The sequence below is a fragment of the Heliangelus exortis genome, chromosome W (genome assembly GCF_036169615.1).
Source record: "Heliangelus exortis chromosome W, bHelExo1.hap1, whole genome shotgun sequence".
NCBI lineage: Eukaryota > Metazoa > Chordata > Aves > Apodiformes > Trochilidae > Heliangelus > Heliangelus exortis.
In genome coordinates, this window is record NC_092453.1 from 11,669,285 (window position 1) to 11,689,546 (window position 20,262).

Here is a 20,262-nt window from a genome sequence, read left to right on the forward strand (position 1 = left end):
ATTTGAGAGGTTTCCATGTCCCTGCATCCACTCTGCAAGATTCTTTCAGTGCCTTTTCCACATGAGCAGAACATCTCAGACCTGGGTTATGGGCAGGGTCTTCTTCTGCAGGAGCTCAGCAGCTCTGACACCAGGAGCCTTTTGTAAAACTTTTCATGCTTCTATTTCCCTGCCCTGGAAATGAGCATCCTGACACCTCCTGTCCTTGCAGAAAAGGAGGAGTGTCCCAGCCCACGGAAGAGCTGAGCATCAAGGCAAAAACCCTTTGGCAAAACCTCTTCCAAGACCTGCAGAGGTAGAACAATTCTGGTGGGAGCAGCTCTGGAGATCACCAGGAAAAGAAAAAGCCCAACCCCACATGTGGGGTTTGTGGGGTTAAACAAGGGCACAACAAGGGGCCAAGGATGCTCCTTTGCAGGAGCCAAAGGTGGATTTCATTGCTTTGGGTCAGGTGTTTGGTGCCAGGGAGCTTTTATCACTCCTCTGCAAATTTTAAATCCCATATTTAGAAACCTGAGAGTGTTTTACACACCCTCTGTTCTTCCTGCCTGTTTTTTCTCTTATTTTCATTCTTATGAGAGAAGGAAGAGGATTTGCAGGATAGGAGGAGGAGTGGAGAGAGAGGAAATGTTCTGGGTTTTTTGGTTTGTTTTTTTTTTTAAGTTATAAAACAGTTTTTCTTTTCAATTATAAAACACAGCCCAGGCTGTATAATTTAATGGGATTTGTCTTTATTTCCCTCTTGGCTCCTTCTGCCTAATTTGTTTCTGAGATGATGGGAGAGCAGGAATAGAGAACAAACCAGGAGAGGGAAGGGCTGCTTGGACATCAGCACCTTGGGATGCACCCAGGTGGAACAAAAGCCCTGGGAGAACCCCCCAGCATGGAATGGGGGTATGGATGTCTGCATCCCAAGGCTCTGCTGTCCTGGAGAGGCAGGACATCCCTTTCCTTGCATCACCCCATGCCTGCTAAGCCCAGGACCTCTTGGTTTGTCACAGGTCCCATCACACCAGCGATTAGTTTATTACTTTCTGCTCTGGATGGTTTTGCTCTGTGAGAATCAAATTGAAGGGGGGAAAAAAAAAGAAAAAAAAAACATTTTTGTTTGCCAGCCACATGGAGTCTCTCCTCCCTTCCTCAGCTTTCCAAACCCAGCTTTTCAAGGCAGCCTCTCTACCAACAGGCTGCAGAGGACCAAGACATCCCATCCCTTGATGATTTGGTGAGGGTGAGGCTGCTCAGCACCAGGTTACAAAATCAGCTCCCATGCCTGGGTGGCACTACCCACTCCTGAGAGCCCCCTCCCCTGTGGTGGCTGTAACCCCCTCTCCTGCCTCTAAGCTTTTTTCTTAGGCTGCCACGTTCAAGTCCCACATCCCCATGGGATTTAGATGTAGTAAAAATGACTCTGGGTGGGTGGGTGAGGTGGGGGGAAGAGAAATAAATGGCAGCCAGGGAGCCAACTAAACTGTCTGCCTATTAATGGTCCTGTTGCAAATTTACCACAAAGCCCCCAGCATGTAATCCTTCAATGAATGCCTTTGATTGTGAGAGAATATTTACAGCTGACCCTGCCAGCAGCCTGCAAACCTGCCCTGGGCCTCCTGTCCCACATTAAATCCCCTGGCATCTGTTCCCTGGGTTCTTATCAAGCACACACTGCTCCGGGCAGTGTTTGGGCTGCAGCGAGCCAGCAGGGCCTTGAGGAATAAATCCTCACATTCCTGAGGAAATGTTAATTCTCCTGAATGTTGTCACCCAGGGAGGAACAGTTACACTTTGTACCTGCCTCTGGGCATCACCATCCCCCCCCGGGGAGCTTTCCAGAAGGTTTTGATCCCCCTTTCCCCAAAGCAGCTCTCTGCACCAAACTCTTCCCGGCCACACTTTCTTGGGCCATTTTCTCAGACCTGCCTGAGCATCACCAAATGATTTTTAGGATGCTTAGTATCTAATTTTCCCCCTGTGCCTTCCCTTAGTTCCCCAGGTTGCTCCAGACTGAATAATTTTCCTTGCAGGGACCTTCAGGTGCTCTGCCCCCACCTCCAGCCCCCAGCAGAGCTGCAACCTCAGCGCGTCCCCACGCTGCTTCCCTGCCTCCCAGCAGCCAAGTGGAATTTCTTTGTCATTCCCAGCACGCCCCACGAGATGTGAGATGGATCCGGGCTGCTCAGCTGCTTTGTGTTGGACAGAAGACCCAGTGATGGGTGGTGGGCCTGCTCCATCCTTTCTGCAGACAAGGGTGGCTTTAGGTCTGTGCCGAGGGCTGCCGCCTCTTTTCTCCCTTCTCAACGTTTTTACCCAAAAGTTCAGGCTTTGCCATCCAGGCTGTCTGAATTCTGGGCATGTTTGGGCTTGAACGTGGACTTGGAGCCAAGCCCACTGGCACTGCAGAGGTGAAGTGGGTGGTCAGGGTTTTGGGGGGGGGATGTTTGCTTCTGCTGCTTCCTATGGTCCTGGTTTGGTGGGGGATCAGGGAAGCATCTCTGAAGTTTGTGAGACACAAGTTTGTCACTTGACCTTTCAGATGGTGGAGGATGAGCCTCCAGCAGCTCTCCTGCAGCCAACAAAAGGAAAAGATTAAAAAAAAAAAACATAAATTCCTCACACCCCTTCCCTGCCTCTTTTGGAAGCAGAGTCTGGAGCTGCTGGAGAGTCCAGAGAGGGGCTTGGGGGGGTGTGTGTGTGTCTGTGTGATTGTTTGATTTAGGGATTTCTTAAAGTGCTTATTCTTCACATGCCTTTTTTTCAGGTCTGCAGGAATGCTTGGGCCGGGTCTGGATGTGGTAGCACCACCAGTGAGCTGTACTCAACACTCCATGGATTTCAAGACGAAACAGTAAGAACAGGCAGAGCAGACAGCAGCTCTGTCTTTGGGCTCCTTCCCACTAATTAGCAGCTCAAAGATCTTGCAAGTTGGCATTTTGGTGGAATAATTAGTAAGCTGACATCTCTTCTTTCTCTGAAAGCTAAACCCCAACTAAACCCCAAGCCACCCACCTCCAGCTTGATTCTCAACACTCCTCAATCCACTTGAAATTTCATCTCAGTGGCATTCAGGCTTTTTCCCAAACCTGGAAATCTGGATGGATCCTGAAATGAGGAAATTCTGAGCACATCACTCAGCTCCCCAGGGATGACAGGAAAGAAATTGAGTTATTTTTTAAGACTGATTAATTAATTGCTTAGGAATTATTGCTGCTTTGCACACAAGCTTTACAGCTCCAAATCCCAGATAATTCTTTCTTGCTGGGCAGTGTCAGGGCAGACAGCTCATGCACATTCTTCCCCTTGCCACTGATGGATTTTTTTGTTTATTTTGGGGTTTTTATAGCTTTTTTCTTTTTCTTTTTTTTTTTTTTTTTTTTTTTTTTTTTTTGCATTTTACATTGTTTGATGTGATGGGAGATCCTCTGGCAGTGTTTGACCAGGAGTCACATTAAAAGGGGAAATCCACCTTTCAAATTTCAACCACAAACAGAGATTTGTGGGGTTTTGGTCAGGAAAAGTGGGACAAGCAGTTTGGGGCAGAGAGAGAAACAGCAGGAGATAGTGCTGGGTAACATCAGGGTTGGAATCATTTGTTCTCCCAGGTGGATTCCCCAACTCTGCAGAGTCTGCAGTCTCAGCTCAATGGGGTGCTGAGATGTCTCATATGAAAAATAGCATTAAAAGAGTTGGACCAGAGGACCATGAGGTCCCTTCCAACCTGACATGCTCTGATTCTGAGATTCTCTGATCCCCCAGCACCCTGCTTTTCATTCATCCTCTCCTTGGACCCTTCAATTTCTCAAATCTGAGTAGGGTGTAGCACTGAGATCTGCCTGAGACAAGGGGAAGCCTCAAACCATCCCTGGAGATCTGCAAAGCCTCCTCAGGTGTTGTTTATACTTCTAGTGGCAATATTGCTGATTTCCTTTGTCCCTAACTGAATTTGAGAAGCCACCAGTTCTCCCATCCCTGAAACCACTCTCATTCCTTGATGTCTCAAAGGAAAGGGCATCTCTCCCATCCCTTTGCAGCATGTGCAGTGTGAAGATGGGAAGGACTGAGAACCCCCTGAGGATGCTGGTCCCCCCCTGAGCTCTGCATCACCCTCTGGCCATTTATTCCTGAGTGCTTAAATTCTCTTTCTGGAGTATTTTGGATTTCCTTAGGAAGACTCAGCAGCTCTGTAATTCATGAAGAAAATCTCAGGGCATTTCTTGGTGCTTTGTGCTCGTGTTCCTGCCTGGGATGTACAGACAGTGCTGATATTCATCTTGGGAACTCCCAGTCCAAGGACAGCCAGGCAGACAGACTGAGGTCAGGGCAGAGGGAAAACAAGAGGGTTTTTCTGAGCAGGTTGTGCTTGGCACAGCAAGGCTGGGATTTTATTAAGCAGGGCGTGAGGCACCCCCACATGCTGCAGGTCCAGCTCCTGACTGGGTGACAGGGTGGCTGATGGCCATGGGAGCTGGAGGTGTGAAATAAAGAGAAAGAGAGCTGGGGAAGGGTCTGGAGCAGAAGTCTGCCCAGGAGCAGCTGAGGGAGCTGGGGGTGTTGATCCTGGAGCAAAGGAGGCTGAGGGGAGAGCTTCTGGCTCTCTGCAACCCCCTGAGAGGAGGTTGGAGCCAGGGGTGGGTCAGGCTCTGCTCCCAAGGAAGAAGGGATGGGAGAAGAGGAATTGAGCTGGAGGTTTAGATTGGAGCTTGGGAAGAATTTCTCCCTGGCAAGGGTTGTCATGGCCTGGCCCAGGCTGCCCAGGGCAGGGCTGGAGTCCCCATCATTCCTGGAGGGATTTCCAAGCCCTGGAGATGTGGTGCTGATGGACATGGGGCAGTGGTGGCTTTGGCAGTGCTGGGTTAAGGGTTGGACTGGGTGATCTTCAGGGTCTTTTCCAACCCAAATGATTCTCTGAGTCTATAACTGCCTAAGGCAGGGTTGATCCAGCAGTGGTTGCTGGTTGCAGTGTGTGTCTCCTGGTGACAGGGTTGGTGGTTGTCCTGCTCTCAGGTTTTATGACCCTTCTGATGGAAAAAAAGAGAGAATGAGTGGCTGAGAAACCAAACAGGTTTTGTAGGTCCTTGCTCAGCAAACCAACAGCTGATTTCTTGTCTTGGTGGTGCTGAGGGCGATGAGGCAGTGGTGGCCTTGGCAGTGCTGGGTTAAGGGTTGGATTTGATGATCTCCAAGGTTTTTTTCCAACCCCAATGATTGTGTGACTCTCTGAAGACCCTGATGAGATCCCTCCAAGTGTAACTGTGCTCAGAGCCACTCCAGACCCAAGTGCAGAGGCTGCAGAGCTCAGGGTGGCACAGCAAGCTCAGGACCCCCATGGGGACAGGTGGCATCTCCTGACCCTACACTGACCCTTTAGGGGAGGTTTCAGTTGGAGCTGGGGAACAATTTCTCCCTGGAAAGGGTTATCAGGGCCTGGAGTCCCCATCATTCCTGGATCCTGGAGGGATTTCAAATCCATGAAAATGTGGTGCTGAGGAACATGGGGCAGTGGTGGCCTTGGCAGTGCTGCGTTAAGGGTTGGATGTGATGATTTCCAAGGTTTTTTCCAACCAAAATGATCCTGGGATTCCCAGGCAGCAGCATTTGGACACAGGGTAGGTGAGCTCTGCAGTTAAGCCCTTCTCCACAACCATGTCCTAAAATCTGCCAACCCAGGCAATGAATCCCAGGAGCAAGATCTGTGGGCTTGGAAAAGGAGGGGAAACATCTCCAGAACATGGATTGATCATTGCCACCATGAGAAGACACTACAGGAGTTTTGCTTTGCATCAATAATTCTGTCTTGGTCACTTAGAGTTGTTCTGGTTGGAAAAGACCTTTAAGATCATTCCTGCAAGGACCATTCCTACCTGAGGTCCTTCTGTGTGGTGCCTGTCAGCAGGGAGGTGCAGAAGTTTCTGGAAGAGAAGAACAGGTTTGGTTGTGGCTTCTCAGCTCTTGAAGGAAACAGAAAGAGCAGATAAGAACCAAGCAGAGGAAACCTCTTGGATCCATTTTGGTTCAGAGATGCAGTGCCACAAATGGATGGAATCTGAGGCTGGGTTTCAGCCTAGAGCACACTCAGTTTATGAAATGCTGACAAGATGCACAGCCCAAGAAAAGGGGAGGTTGGAAAAGGCCCATGGAGAGCAGCTTTAGCAACCCCTCTGCAGCTCAACCATACTTACAGAAAAAAAAACCCAAAAACCAAAAAACAACCCAACATCCAAACACCAAAGGTTTTCTCTTCTGTTTCTACAGAATTGCCCAGATTTTCATCCATGCCTAATGTCCTGGTTTGGGCCAGGATAAAGGTGATTTTCTGTCTTGTACTTTTGCTTTCAGCTCAGTCTCTTGTAAGTAGTTGCACTTGCTGAAATGAACAGCAAGTTTCTCAGACAATGTCTGCTTCTAGGACTGATAACACTCGATGTTTATAGTTACTGATAGAGACTGGTGTGCAGAGCCAAGGACACTGCTCAGCTCTGAGGAACATTTTACCCTCCTGAAGGAAGAAAGAGGTCCCACCTGCAGCCCTCCTTTGGGGAGGAACGGGCAAGATAGATGCCAGAATTGACCAAACAGAATATTCCATCCCATATACGTCATGCTCAGTATAAATTTGAGGGATCACAAGAGCTTCCAGCTTCCAGCTTCCTGCCCTTCCTGCTTCCCTTCCTTCACCCTTTCCCTGTTTCCTTCGGCATCCTGGGAGGATTCCGTCACCCAGTCCAACCCTTAACCCACCACTGCCCCATGGCCCTCAGCACCACATCTCCAGGGCTTTGAAATCCCTCCAGGAATGATGGGGACTCCAGCCCTGCCCTGGGCAGCCTGGGCCAGGCCCTGACAACCCTTGCCAGGGAGAAATTCTTCCCAAGCTCCAATCTAAACCTCCAGCTCAATTCCTCTTCTCCCATCCCTTGTTCCTTGGGAGCAGAGCCCGACCCCCCCCTGGCTCCAACCTCCTCTCAGGGGGTTGCAGAGAGCCAGAAGCTCTCCCCTCAGCCTCCTTTGCTCCAGGCTGACCATGGGAAGAAAAGGCAAAAACTGGGATCAAGCTGTGCCTCTGGAGGAGCCACAGATTTGGGAAGCAGGGTGCAGGAATCCATAGGATGGTCAGGAGAGGGAAGGTCAGGGAAAGAAGGTGCAGCAGCTGCCTGGAGGCTGGAAAGCTTCCAGTGTGTTGGATGCCTTTGGCTTGAAGATTTTTTTACTTTGGAAAACCAATGCATTTGTATGGAATTTTGTGAATGAGTTTTCATATCCCCACATAACTCTTGGGCTGCAAAAATTGGTTTTGGAAGAGAAATGCCAAGAAACCTGCAATAAGGCTGAAGAACTGCCTTCTTTTTCTATGCAAAACCCCCTTCCTTAGCATAGAAGGATTTATGGGATCCAACATTCCTGGACTGGCACTCTCCTCACTGCCTGCTGGGCTCTCCCATGGCTTCTCAGTGGGTTCAAGCCCCTTCCAGCCCCTGGAGCAGGTCAGGAGGAGAGGTGTGAAGCCAAAAAATTGCCAGAAAACCTCAGAGCAAGAAGTGGGGGAAACAGCTTTGCCCTGGAGTAGCCTCTGGCCTCCTGCTTTGGATGGGTCTTCAAAACCTCTAAAGGGTTTTGGGTCTCCCACGTGGATATTATCACTTACTGCAGGTTTCTCTTTCAGGAGATGGAAGAAATGACCCTTGGGATCACTGAAGAAACCATTACTGTCCTTGTGATGAGCCCTTCCCAGGAGGATGATCCCAAGAGGAGCACGGAAATAAAGGAATGGTTGAGGTTTGAAGATTGCTGGAGCTTTGCTTCCAATGCCTGGTGGGATTGAGTGGTTTCCCTGGGCACACACAGAACCAGAACCAGGGCTGGGAGGCCTGGAGAGGAGAATTAAGAGGGATGGCACCAGGGTGAAGTCCTACAGAGCTGAGATTACAGTGGGATCAGGAGGCAGCTGCCTAGTCCTAGGCAGGACTTTTCAGGAACATGGTTTTGGACTCAGGTTCTCAACTTTTCTGCTGAAGCTGCAAAAGTTCTTTTAGCTCATGCAAGCTAAATATCCAAGGCAGGTGGTGCAAGTGGGTAAATCCCAACAAAGCTCAGCCCTGAGCTCAGCACCAGCTCTGAGAGCTCTTGTTAACCTCCCAAGAAAGATAAAAACCTGCACCCCATTTCCTGACACCCTCAGCAGAACCTCCTGCTCCCTCTGCACTTCCACCACTGCAAGTCCTCACCAGTTCCACATCTCAGGGCAAGAGAAAACATCTCCTGTTTGGTTTGGGTTTGATTGATGAGCAAAGTAACCATGGGATAATTGTCCCTACTTAGGTTTCACATCTCCAAATCTCCAATTTCTCTCCAGCTCTTGTTGCTTCTGTGCTTCCCTGCTAAGCAGCAGCTGCCTGAAAGGTGCTGAGTTCTTCCACCAATACCTGGATTCCTCCATGGGGGTGGGTGCAGAAAGGATGAAGGAATAAAGTTGGATTCAGGTGGTGCTGCGGGAGGAGATTCCCACAGTGTGGTGGGGAAGTGCTTGAGGACCTCAGCTTGAATCCCACATCTTAATTCCCAGCAGCTGGAAACTTGGCACCCCTGGGAACAGGACTGGTTTTGTTCCTGAGGAAGAAGTGAAACACTGAGAAAGTGTTGGAAAGCTGAGCTGTTGGTTTACAGATTTATCATTTCCTCAAAGTCAGGAGACCCCAGAGGGGAAACTTTTTCCTTCTCTGTTTATTTTTCTCCAGGAACACTTCCCTCAGGAAGGCCATGGGGTGCCTCTTCTGATCCTCCTTCACATCACCAGCATTTGGATTGGGTTGGGTGTCCTTGGATGATGATCCAAGTGCTAATTGATGAACCCAAATCTCAAGTATCTCAAAATAATCACCAATGACTGAAAGCTGGAGTCTGTTCTTATGAGCTCCTAAACTTTTTTTTTTTTTTCCACAGGAATTTCATATATAAACCCAAGCAGCAATATTTGCCCACATCCCAGCAGGTTTCCCTGTTTGCTTAAAAGTTCCTTGGAGGCTTCTCAGAATTTTTCTCCTTGAAAGCAAAGCAAAAGGCACCTTTTTTAAGGCAGGGATCTGGAGAGCTGCAGGCAGAATGAGGGTGCCACAGTTTCCAGCCACATAAATATTTGGGAGCATTCATCAAATTTTCCTCTTCCCATCTGGGTAAAATCCTGGCTTCAAATCTTTGGGGTTTTTTGTGCTAAACAAGAGATCCAAAAATAATTTTGTGATCAGAGCAGTTACACCCCAGCAACTTCTAACCATGCAGCTGAGCTTGGACTCAGGGATGTGTCAGGACACTGGACTTGTGGCTGCTCAGAAAGATGGTTTTTTGTCTTGGTTTTAGGGTTTTTTTTTGTTTTGTTTTGTTTTTATCCCAGTCTGGCAAACTTTTCCCTGAGCCTTTTGCAGGAGCTGGGTACCATTCCTGGAAACATTTTGGTTTTATCATGTTTCTGCTTTGTCAAATTCCCCAAGCAGCTCATGGAAATATTTAATTTCAACAAGTCTTTGATTATTTTTTTTTTAATATGGTGGATTCTGCTTTGTTTGAAATAATCATAGTATCACAGAATCTTTCAGGTTGGCAAAAACCTTTGGGATCATCCAGCCCAACCATCATACCTGCTCCACAAAATTCTCCCCCAAACCACATCCCCCAACACCACATCTGAACAACCCTTGAGGACATCCAGGGATGGTGACCCTGGGCAGCCTATTCCTGCAAACAATTTTTTTTCCCTGCTCTCCAGCATGGACATCATCGATGCCTGAAATTCCAGCTGCAGTTTATCCCTTGGCTCTTGGACGCCTCTCCCAAGCTTTTCTCTCTCCTCAGCTGCCATCTAGCTGCAGCCCTGGGGTTTGCTCCTTGGGCTGATGGCTGCTCTGCCACCCTTGGGCCGATAAAATTCCCCTCCCTGCTCCGAGGACCCTATCTGGGTGCCCCCTGCCCAGCCGAACCCCCCAAAGGGATGGGTGGGGAGCACCCATGGGTGCCTGGCAGCACACAGGGGTGCAGATGTGATGCTCTGAGCAGCATCCCCCTTTAATTCCTTCAGCTCTGGTGATGCCCAGGGCAGGGGTGGGGTCGGGTCCCCATCCCCGGAGGGCTCTCAGAGCCCTGGTGGCTTTGGCACTGATCGGTGACAGGGTCCCCGTGCTGCTCCCCAACCCCTTTCCCCACCGCGGGGCTCTTTGCAGACGCTCCCTGCGGCGCCTTCTCCCCGCGCTCAGCCCCGCACTTGCGCCACGCTCCCTGCCCGAACCCCGCCTCAGATCACGCGAGAGGTGGCGGCTCCTGCCCCTTTCCTCGGCCTCTTCCCCACCGCCGCCCTGAGGTGAGGGAGCCATAGAGGGTAGGGATCGCTTCACATCCCCATCCCAATCCCCCCCCATCCTCCCTAGGGAGACCCTGGGAGGGCCATGAGGGGGGCGAGGATTCGCTTGGCCTTGCTTCACCTTACCGGCCGCCCTCGGTATTTGATGGAAGACGGGGAGATGGCGGAGTTTGGCTGGGGGGAGGGGTGTCGGTGTCCGTGAGGTAACTGCGGGCCCCGGGCGGAGGCCGTGGCTGCGGTGATGACTTTCTTAGGACGCCTTTGGATTTTAGCGTGAAAAGAAACGATGGTTTCTGAGCAGCTCCTTCAGGTGGCGGCAGTAAGGGGAATAAGGGTTCTGCGTTAAGAAGCTAAATGGTTTTTTGTGGTTTATTTTATTAATTGTGCAGGTGAACCCCCAAAATGGTGCGCTACTCCCTGGACCCGGAGAACCCCACGAAATGTGAGTTGGCGTTTTGGGGACACATGGGGAAAAAAAACACTTCCCCGAAACCCTTGAGGTGTTGATGCTAAAACTTGGTCTTTTTTTTTTTTTTTTTTTTTCCCGCAGCATGCAAGTCTCGGGGATCCAACCTGCGGGTGCACTTCAAGGTGGGAAATGAAAATATATTTGGGTTTGGGTTTTTTTTAAATATATTTTGTTTATCCTGTGCCTCTTCAGGGTGGCAGCAAACGTCACAGCCTCTACTTTAGCTGCTTGTAATGTCTTATCCTAATTATCCTTAAAAGCTCCCAGTCTAGCTTAAAATATAAAATACAATGTATTTAGGAGGAGGAATTGGTCGACTGATAAACGAGGGATTTGGTTGCTTTTCTCTTACTTTGCCTTTTTGGATGGTTGGTTGGAAGGAACGTGGGGTTCACCTGGCCACGAAGTGTGGCTGGGGGAGGGCTGGAGCCTTGTGCTGTGAATCATAGAATCATAGAATCCTAGGGGTTGGAAGGGACCTCGAAAGATCATCTAGTCCAACCCCCCCTGCCAGAGCAGGGCCCCCTAGAGTACATCGCCTAGGAACGTGTCCAGGTGGGTTTTGAATGTCTCCAGTGAAGGAGACTCCACAACCCCCCTGGACAGCCTGTTCCAGGGCTCCGTCACCCTTACAGTAAAAAAATTTTTTCTGATATTCAACTTGAACCTCCTATGCTCCAATTTACACCCATTACCCCTTGTCCTATCACTGGTCACCACTGAGAAAAGCCTAACTCCATCTCCCTGACACTCACCCCTTACATATTTGAAAACATTGATGAGGTCACCTCTCAGTCTCCTTTTCTCCAAACTAAAGAGACCCAGCTCCCTCAGCCTTTCCTCATAAGGGAGATGTTCCACTCCCTTAATCATCTCAGTAGCTCTGCGCTGGACTCTTTCAAGCACTTCCCTGTCCTTCTTGAACTGAGGGGCCCAGAACTGGACACAATACTCCAAGTGCGGCCTCACCAATGCAGAATAGTGGGGGAGGAGAACCTCTCTCGACCTACTAACCACTGTGAGGACACGGGGTCCTCAGAACTTTTTTGGGCCCCCCAAAAGCAAAGCTGAGGAGGGGCTTTTCTCCTGGGTGTTCTGTGATATGAGTGGAAAAACATCTCAGTTATTTTTGTTTGCTCTTTTATGGTGATGAGGTAACAGAAGTTATGTTCTGACTTGCTTCATGTCCTCTTTTCAGCACCAATAATTCCTCCTTCATTTTTCTAGCCAAGCCTTTTCTTCTCCTTTCATATTCCCTTACATAAAGTAAACTGATTGTAGTTTGCTTTCTCATCACTTCCTCTGAGGTGCCATATTTAACATTTTAGGGGGAATTTATCCTGATTGGTTTTGGGTTAGCGGCCAAAGAGGAACTATGGCAAGTGATGAACACTCAAATTTGAGTTTTGCTGGTTGGAAAGATATTGGGTAAAAAAAACAATAAAGAAATGGCAGAGCTGCAAGGGTTAGAAAAGTCTGTAGCAAAATAAAAAGCGTTTGTAATTATTCTTTTAATTTTGTGTGTGTGTGAGGGCTTCTCTTAAACTGAAACTGAAGCGGAAAATGCAGGAAAGAGGGAAGTGGTTTTGGGGTTTGTTTTTTTGTTCTTACCTTGTGACTTGGTGTGCTGAGGGGGCCTGTGGTGTGCTGTGTGTTGGCAGAACACCCGTGAGACTGCCCAGGCCATCAAGGGCATGCACATCCGCAAGGCCACCAAGTACCTGAAGGATGTCACCCTGAAGAAGCAGTGTGTCCCCTTCCGGCGCTACAACGGCGGCGTCGGGCGCTGTGCACAGGTGAGCTGGGTGGGAAACGGGGCAGGACAGCCTCAGTTTGCATTTTATCCAGCAAGTTTAAGGCAAAGGAGAGTTAACCTTCATTCCACTAGAGAATCATACAGCGTTAGGGATTGGGAGGGACCTCTGGAGATCACTGAGGTCTGCCAAGCCACAGCAGGATCACACAGGGCAGGCCACATGGGAGGACACCCAGGTGGGGGTTGAAAGTCCCCAAAGGGGACTCTACAAATTCTCTGCGGAGCCTGGGCCAGGGTTTCCTCACAGGGAAGAAGTTGCTCCTCATGTTGAGGAGAAACAATGCTCCTATAATTCGCTCCTATAATTCACTCCTATAAAAACTGTTGCTCTTCTTTCCAAAGTCAAGTTGTTGACCAAATTATTTTGCTCTGCAATGTTTTTATAACAATTCCAAGGTGACAGGGTGTAAAGGAAGGGTGAGTTATGTTGTAGCAGGATAAAATTAAAACTTGGAGGGAGACTCCATAACTTTTCTGGGCAGCCTGGGCCAGGATTTCCTCACAGGGAAGAAGTTTCTCCTCATGTTGAGCAGAACACGATGCTCCTATAATTCACCCCTATAAAAACTGTTGCTCCTATTTCCAATGTGAAGTTGTTGACCAAATTATTTTGCTCTGCAATGCTGTTATAATAATTGCAAGGTGATGGGGTGTAAAGGAAGGGTGAGTTATGTTGTAGCAGGATAAAATTAAAGCTTTTCTGCTGCCCTCAGGCCAAGCAGAAGGAGACTCCACAACTTCTCTGGGCAGCCTGGGCCAGGGTTTCCTCACAGGGAAGAAGTTTCTCCTCATATTGAGGAGAACACAACTATAAAAATCACTCCTAAAAAACTGTTGCTCCTATTTCCATTGTGGAGTTGTTGACCAAATTATTTTGCTCTGCAGTGCTGTTATAATTCCAAGGTGACAGGGTGTAAATAAAGAGTGAGTTACATTGTAGCAGGATAAAATTAAAACTTAGAAGGAGACTCCACAACCTCTCTGGGCAGCCTGGGCCAGGATTTCCTCACAGGCAAGAAGTTTCTCCTCATGTTGAGCAGAACACGATGCTCCTATAATTCACTCCTATAAAAACTGTTGCTCCTTATTTCCAGTGTCAAGTTGTTGACCAAATTATTTTGCTCTGCAATGCTGTTATAATAATTGTAAGGTGACAGGGTGTAAAGGAGGGGTGAGTTACATTGTAGCAGGATAAAATCACAACTCTTCTCCTTCCCTCAGGCCAAGCAGTGGGGCTGGACCCAGGGCCGGTGGCCCAAGAAAAGCGCCGAGTTCTTGCTGCACATGCTGAAGAACGCGGAGAGCAACGCTGAGCTGAAGGTGGGTGATGTGCTGGGGGCACGGGTGCCCACTGAGCTGGGTGGGTGGGGGCTTGAAGGGTGGCTCAGCTCCCCTAAATGTACAAAATCAAAAGCTGTGGAGTCAGGGGGAGTTTGTACCTCTGGATCATGCTCTGTGCTCTGGTGACTTGACCGCGGTGATGACCATCTTAGGACACCTTTGGAATAACCATGAAAAAAAAGAGATGTTTGTTCTGAGCTGTCAGTCTGAAGTAACATCGAGTTCTTTGGTGAGGAAAACCAAACAGAAGGTTGAACGTTCCTCCCCAGGGTCTGGATGTGGATTCCCTGGTGATCGAGCACATCCAGGTGAACAAAGCTCCCAAGATGCGCCGCAGAACCTACAGAGCCCACGGCCGCATCAACCCCTACATGAGCTCCCCCTGCCACATCGAGATGATCCTCACTGAGAAGGAGCAGATTGTTCCCAAGCCAGAGGAGGAAGTTGCTCAAAAGAAAAAGGTACCAAATATCTCCAGTTCAGGAGGTGCCAGCCTTGATGTCTGGGGGTTGCTGTGATGACCATCTTAGGACACCTTTAGAACACCCGTGAAAAAAAAATTGAGTTACTTCTGAGCAACCTCACAAACACTGAGAATTGGGGGGGGAATGCTTTCTAACAATTCCCAGTGGTTTTAGTCAATTTCCATGCAGGATGTTTGAAGGGAGGTGCAGCCTCTTTCTTGACCTCCCTTCTCATTTCTTGGTCTCTCTTTCAGATCTCCCAGAAGAAGCTGAAGAAGCAGAAGCTGATGGCTCGGGAGTAAAAAGTGCATCAAATAAAACCAAAAAAGAGTTTGGATTGAGCGTGGTCTCTTCCCTGGGGGGTGTTTCCCGCGGGTGGGGCCGGGGTGGGGAGGAGCAGCTCTGCGGGACGTGGATTTCGGATGGAAACAAAGAGTTGGAAGCAGAGCCGGGGGGGGGTGTCGGGTCGGGACAGCGGATGGCCCGGGAACGGTCGCCGGGAGATGATGTATTTCCGGCGTGGGGTGTGGCCACGTGATTTGTCCCCTTTTTCCGGTTCGGTGGTGGGTCCGGTAACGTGTGGTTCGGCTGCGGTGAGTGCGGGCCCGGGCCGGGTTGGCTACGGCTCCCTCCCTCCCCTCCTGAGCCTGCCCGGGTGGGCTCGGGGCGTTTGAATGGAACTTAAACTGGTTTGGTTCTTTTGGGCCCACCAGGAGCTTCTCGGGTCCGGCCCAAACATCCCAGTCCCGGAATGTTCTGGGTCAAGACGGCCTCTTAGGAACACAACCCCAGCGTTTTGTCGGCGCAGCCTTTTTGGGTTTTTTTAGCTGTTTTCACGGTAATCCTTGTACTAAAGAGCCGGTTCGGTGTGGGGACAAAGCCCGACCCGAATCTACCACTGTCACCCGTGTCCTCTGCTGACACTCAGAGTGGTGGCTGGGGCACAAAGGAATCAGCTGGAGGATAAAACTGGGAACATTGCTGCTTTTAGGAGGTTTTTGTACGGGGGGAATGGTTTCGAGCTGGAAGAGGGGAGATTGAGGTTGGACATGAGGAAATTGTTGAATTTGAGGGTGCTGAGCCCCTGTGCCGGGTTTCCCAGAGAAGCTGTGGCTGCCCCATCCCTGGCAGTGTCTCAGGTCAGGTTGGATGGGGCTTGGAGCAACCTGGGCTGCTGGGAGGTGTCCCTGCCCATGGAAAGGGGTTGGAACAAAATGATCTTGAAGATCCCTTCCACCCCAAAGCAGTCTGGAATTTTATATTTCTTTTATATCTGACAGAGGTTTGACTTCTTTTTGATCTGCAGCCTTGAGGTGACCTGGGTGCAGGGGCCCTGGAAAGGTGGCCTGAGGGTTCCATCCAGAGCAGGAACCCCCAGCACCTTGCTGGAAATAAAATCCTCTTTTGGAGCACCTTTAACAAGCTTCTTTGTTCCTTTTGTCTCAGCTGATGATTCCTTAGGTTCTGTAACACTGGATCTGAAGTAGTTTTCTGTCATTTAAGCAAAACCTTTCATCCTCTGAATGTATTTTTCCAAGTTTCAACTGTAAAATGATGAGTTAATGCAAACTTTTTAATTTAAAATTCAAAAAACGTGTCTCTGGTTGGTGAGAACTTTATAACAGTTAATCAGTTATTAAAGAACTGTTACATTTGCATATCAGCTACAATCCTTATTCATTATTTAAATTGATTTTCTTGGCTCATGGCATCCAAAAGCCACATCCTAACCTGTTTATATTTTTTTTAATCCCCCAGGGTTGTCACAGAGCAGGAGGAAGCCATGGTGTGCATTCCCTGCATCGTCATCCCTGTTCTCCTCTGGGTCTACAAGAAATTCCTTGAGCCCTACATCTACCCCCTCATAGCCCCCTTCATTAAGAGGGCCTGGCCCAAAAAAGCTGTGGAAAAAACAACCACCATAAAAGAAAGTCCAGGAGAGAGCTCTGGAAATCCTCGGGTACCTTCAGCCACCAAAAGAGATCAGGAGGATGAGTTTGGAATTTACAGAGTAAGATGAATGCTTGTAGCTACCCAGGGGCACTCCAGATAAAGTTTGGGGTGGGCAGCACGTGAGAATAAGTAGCTGGGTGGAAAAGCTTACTTTATTTATCTTTTAATTATTATTTTAAATTACTGGTTGGTCTTTTATAGAATCAGAGAATTGTTAAAGTTGGACAGGGCCTCTAAGGTCATAAGTCCAACCATCAACCCAACATTACTAGACAGCTAAACCATGTCCTGAAGTGCTTCATCCACACCTTTTTTGGACACCTCTAGGCATGGGGACTTCACCTCTGCCCTGGGACAACCCTTTCCAGGGAGAAATTGTTCCCCAGCTCCAACCTAAACTTCCCCTGGCACAACTTGAGGCCTTTCCTTGTCCCATTCCTTGTTTCGTGGCAAAGTTTTGCATTTTGTCTCTGCCCTCCTTCCTTCCCCCTGCCAAACAGTAATTTAGACACACCACCACTTTGTTATCTTTATAAAAGTCATTTTTTTTCCACCAGCTGCTCCTGTCCTGGGGTTGGGGTCCCTTTTTTTGGGACATCCCAGTAACCAGGGCTGTGTCCTTTATTCGCAGTTTAAAAGCAACGGTGTGGCAAATGGGATTGCTGCAAAGAGACCCCCAGAGGCTTCTGACAAGAAAACAGATTAAAGGAAGGAATTTCTAAGGATTTGCTTCCCTGGTGTCCAATATGAACTGGTGATACTTTTCTCAGCTTCTGAGACTGGTTTTTCTTTGCACGTTTTAGCTGAATTCCAAGCCCTTATCACTTAGAGGAGAGGGTCTCTTTTGCCACTAAGATGGCAGCTATTATATTTCTTAATTTAAAATGTTGGCAGACTGAAGTTTTCTGGTTTTCTTCACTGGAACTGCTTTTCATCCATCATCTGTTTAGTGTGATTCAAGTTTAGGTTCAATAATTTATAACTAAATAATTTATAACTAAATCTAGCTTGGGGAGGGAAATCTTAGCACCTTAGGTTCACTCTCTGCTAGTGCAACACTTCAGGCTTTCACCTTAAAAGCTGTTCCTGTTCTTGACCTTGCAAACAAATGATGAATTGCACTGGAGCAAGAGAAGCATCATGGTTAAATTATGAAGAATAAAGAACTTTTTCATGTCACATCTGTGGGCAAGCTCAAGGAGTTGTGCTCTCTGCAAAAATTTACTTGGCTTCCTAAAAGCAGAGTCTTGATTTGCTATTTGTTATTATTTTTTCTTTGAAATGTGCCTTTCTTTACTGAAGAGGAGCAGCAGGGGCATGGTTTGTTTTTTGTTTTTTGGTTTTTTTTTTGTGGTGGTGGTTTAAAATGGTGCAGAGTTTGGTCTTGAAAAAAAAAATAATGCAAGTCAAATCTCTTCAACAAGCTTGTGAAATTAGAATGGTAATGAACCAGGATTGTTTTTATTAATAATATGCTTCATACAGTTGTTCTTAGGTTTCTGAGATAGAATTATCTAGAGTGGCAACAAAAGCTTTGGAAACCTGCAGGCAGGCCTCAGGTGAATGTGGTCATAAAGCTGCTGGCTTCATGGTAAGAAAATGAGCAAAGCAAAGTCCTGCTCTGCTTCTCCTGGGAAGAGTTCTCCTTCTACTGACTTGTAGCTGTGGAGTTGGGAAGAGTTTGAGATGTCCCTGTGCTTTGTAGGGGTTAGAAGTGGGCATTCTCTCTGCCAGACCAGAGCTCTCCTTCAAAAGATTCAAACCCAAACCATTCCAGCAATTTTTAGGATGTATCATTTCCCCAAAAGCCCTACCTAAGATATGCTAAAAAAAGTGTTGCTTTTTTCTATGTCCTTGAATGCTCACTGAGCTCCAGCCTTGTTCTTCCAACTGTGTTTTCTCTTACCAGGTAAATAATTACTCCAAAAACTTCCTTGATGCCTGCCAAATGCTTCTGGGGAGGCATATTGTTTCCTACCACTGCCTGGTTTGGTCAGGTCTTGTGTGAATTGATCCAAAATGTCAACACCTGGATATTGGCTGTTGCTCCTGTAATGAGCTGAATCAAAAAAAACCTCCTAAGACAAGGCCTAATAGTATTTGCTCTCCCTTACTGAGCTACTCTGTTAGGAAGTGGAGTTGTTCTTGCTGCTTTATCAGCTTTTGCGTCCTCCTTGGAACACAGTCCCCCATCTTGATCCATGTAGCAGTTTTCTCCTTCCCTTTGTGACAGTAAAACCTGGCTATATCCTGAGCATGTGTGGTGTAATTCCTCCAATAAAGGGTAAAAACAGTAATTATACACTCCTGCAACTGCTCACAGGTCCTGGGGTGTGGGCTCTGATGGGGAAGAGGCTGTGCTGATTTCCAGTTGGTTTTGTCCTCTGAATTTCTGGCTGGTTTGCAGATCTTGTTGCAACAAATCAGAGGCTTCATCCCCCTGGTGGGAAGGGGATGTCACCTGTGCTGTGGTTAATTGGACTTTGGGAACAGATCCCTCCCCGGATTATAAACCCCTCTGCTACCACTTAGTGTCTGAGTTCATCCTCAAAATCAGAGGGAACTCCCAAGGATTTGTCATCACCTGGCGACAGGAAAGGAGGAAAGTGCCCCAGGAAGTCACTCCAGAGCTGAGGTCTTCCACATGGCTGTGGAAATGTGGAATTATGGGTGTGCTGCAGAACATCAGGGAAAGATTTGTCCCTTCCTCTCCCAGGAGAGGTAACTTATAAAAAGTTGGATGTCTGCTAAGCCAAGGTTTTGGAGTCACATCTCCCTCTAACAGGACAAAAAATAAAACAAGAGCTTTCCAAGTGCTCCTTTAATTTGCAAATGTAGGCAGTCAGTTCATAAAGTGCACATAATTGATTATTTTGAGCTATTTAGGGGATTATTAAGACAAGGAAGGGTATCAGACAGGAACATGGAAAATAAACTGTGTATAAATGAGAGCACAGGCTGCAGGGGGCTCCTAACTGTGTGCCAGCACCAGATTTAAACACCAGGCCTACTGAGAAGGCAAAACCCACCAATTTTTGGCTTTTGCAAAAAGCCTAAACACCTTTTTGTTTCTAAAAGTTCACCGTGTGTGCTTTGTGATGTGGTATTTTATATTCCAGGAGGATTTTAGACCTGGCAGGAGAGCTGTAGGGTGATGTTTCTGTTCTTCTTTTCCAAGAAGAGGTCAGTAATCCTGTGGTGGAGTGAATAGTTAAACAGAAAAAAACCCCAACAAAACCCAACCCAAAGAGATGAGGTACATTTAATTTAACTGAGAAAATTTCCATGTGTTTGGAAATTCACTAAATTAATTTACTTACTAGAAGCACGAAGGTCTTGGGCATCTAATGATGGGGAGTGCACATCTTCCCAGAATTTACTAAAGTAGCAGCCTCATTTACACTGAAAACTTAAAAAATATTTTAGATTGGGCATATTTTGGGATCACAGTACTTCTGCAAGATCTTCAGCATTAAAGCTGTCTGGTTTTATGGAAATACTATTAAGGAAGAATCAAGACATCAACCCATAGTGTAAAATATTTGAAAACCATTCAAATCAACTAATTTGAAGTATTTTTTCTTTCTGAGAAGGTCTAAATGTGATGTGTTGGTTTGTACAGGTGCCTGGGACTTAAACACAACCAAAATACAGCTTTAAAGTACTGCAAGGATGTGCAAAAAAGATTTTAGATGGGATTTTTTTTATCCCATCAATTATTTTGATGGGATTCTGGCAGGTTAAATTGAAGATGATCAGTTCAATGAATTTTATGACATTTAAACTAGCAATGAATTCTGTGCAAAATGATCTTTATTTAGAGACCATTATTGCTGAAAGAACAGTCTTTTCAGAGCCTGCAGGGAAATTTAATTTACAC

General features: G+C 47.6%; 2 protein-coding genes, 1 long non-coding RNA gene and 3 other non-coding genes across 6 annotated transcripts; all 6 read left to right on the forward strand.

The window, feature by feature from the left end:
- Positions 1 to 205: 205 nt before the first annotated feature.
- LOC139789313 (uncharacterized) lies at positions 206 to 9,318 on the forward strand. Its single transcript, XR_011723136.1, has 6 exons — positions 206 to 295; positions 2,022 to 2,399; positions 2,756 to 2,842; positions 7,655 to 7,767; positions 8,727 to 8,824; positions 8,932 to 9,318. It is a non-coding gene; the product is annotated as an uncharacterized lncRNA (long non-coding RNA).
- A 954-nt stretch (positions 9,319 to 10,272) lies between these two features.
- Positions 10,273 to 14,762, forward strand: LOC139789306 (large ribosomal subunit protein uL22). Its single transcript, XM_071729825.1, has 7 exons — positions 10,273 to 10,339; positions 10,729 to 10,781; positions 10,890 to 10,930; positions 12,470 to 12,604; positions 13,846 to 13,944; positions 14,235 to 14,426; positions 14,684 to 14,762. The coding sequence occupies exons 2-7, from the start codon at positions 10,742 to 10,744 to the stop codon at positions 14,729 to 14,731; spliced, it is 555 nt and encodes a 184-aa protein (XP_071585926.1). The 5' UTR covers positions 10,273 to 10,339; positions 10,729 to 10,741; the 3' UTR covers positions 14,732 to 14,762.
- LOC139789324 (small nucleolar RNA SNORD58) lies at positions 10,573 to 10,641 on the forward strand. The gene has a single exon (XR_011723145.1). It is a non-coding gene; the product is annotated as a small nucleolar RNA SNORD58 (small nucleolar RNA).
- LOC139789322 (small nucleolar RNA SNORD58) lies at positions 14,097 to 14,167 on the forward strand. Its single transcript, XR_011723143.1, has one exon. It is a non-coding gene; the product is annotated as a small nucleolar RNA SNORD58 (small nucleolar RNA).
- LOC139789323 (small nucleolar RNA SNORD58) lies at positions 14,475 to 14,545 on the forward strand. Its single transcript, XR_011723144.1, has one exon. It is a non-coding gene; the product is annotated as a small nucleolar RNA SNORD58 (small nucleolar RNA).
- A 1,389-nt stretch (positions 14,763 to 16,151) lies between the features above and the next one.
- Positions 16,152 to 17,561, forward strand: LOC139789308 (UPF0729 protein C18orf32 homolog). The gene is made up of 2 exons (XM_071729827.1): positions 16,152 to 16,440; positions 17,014 to 17,561. The coding sequence occupies exons 1-2, from the start codon at positions 16,213 to 16,215 to the stop codon at positions 17,086 to 17,088; spliced, it is 303 nt and encodes a 100-aa protein (XP_071585928.1). The 5' UTR covers positions 16,152 to 16,212; the 3' UTR covers positions 17,089 to 17,561.
- Positions 17,562 to 20,262: the final 2,701 nt, after the last annotated feature.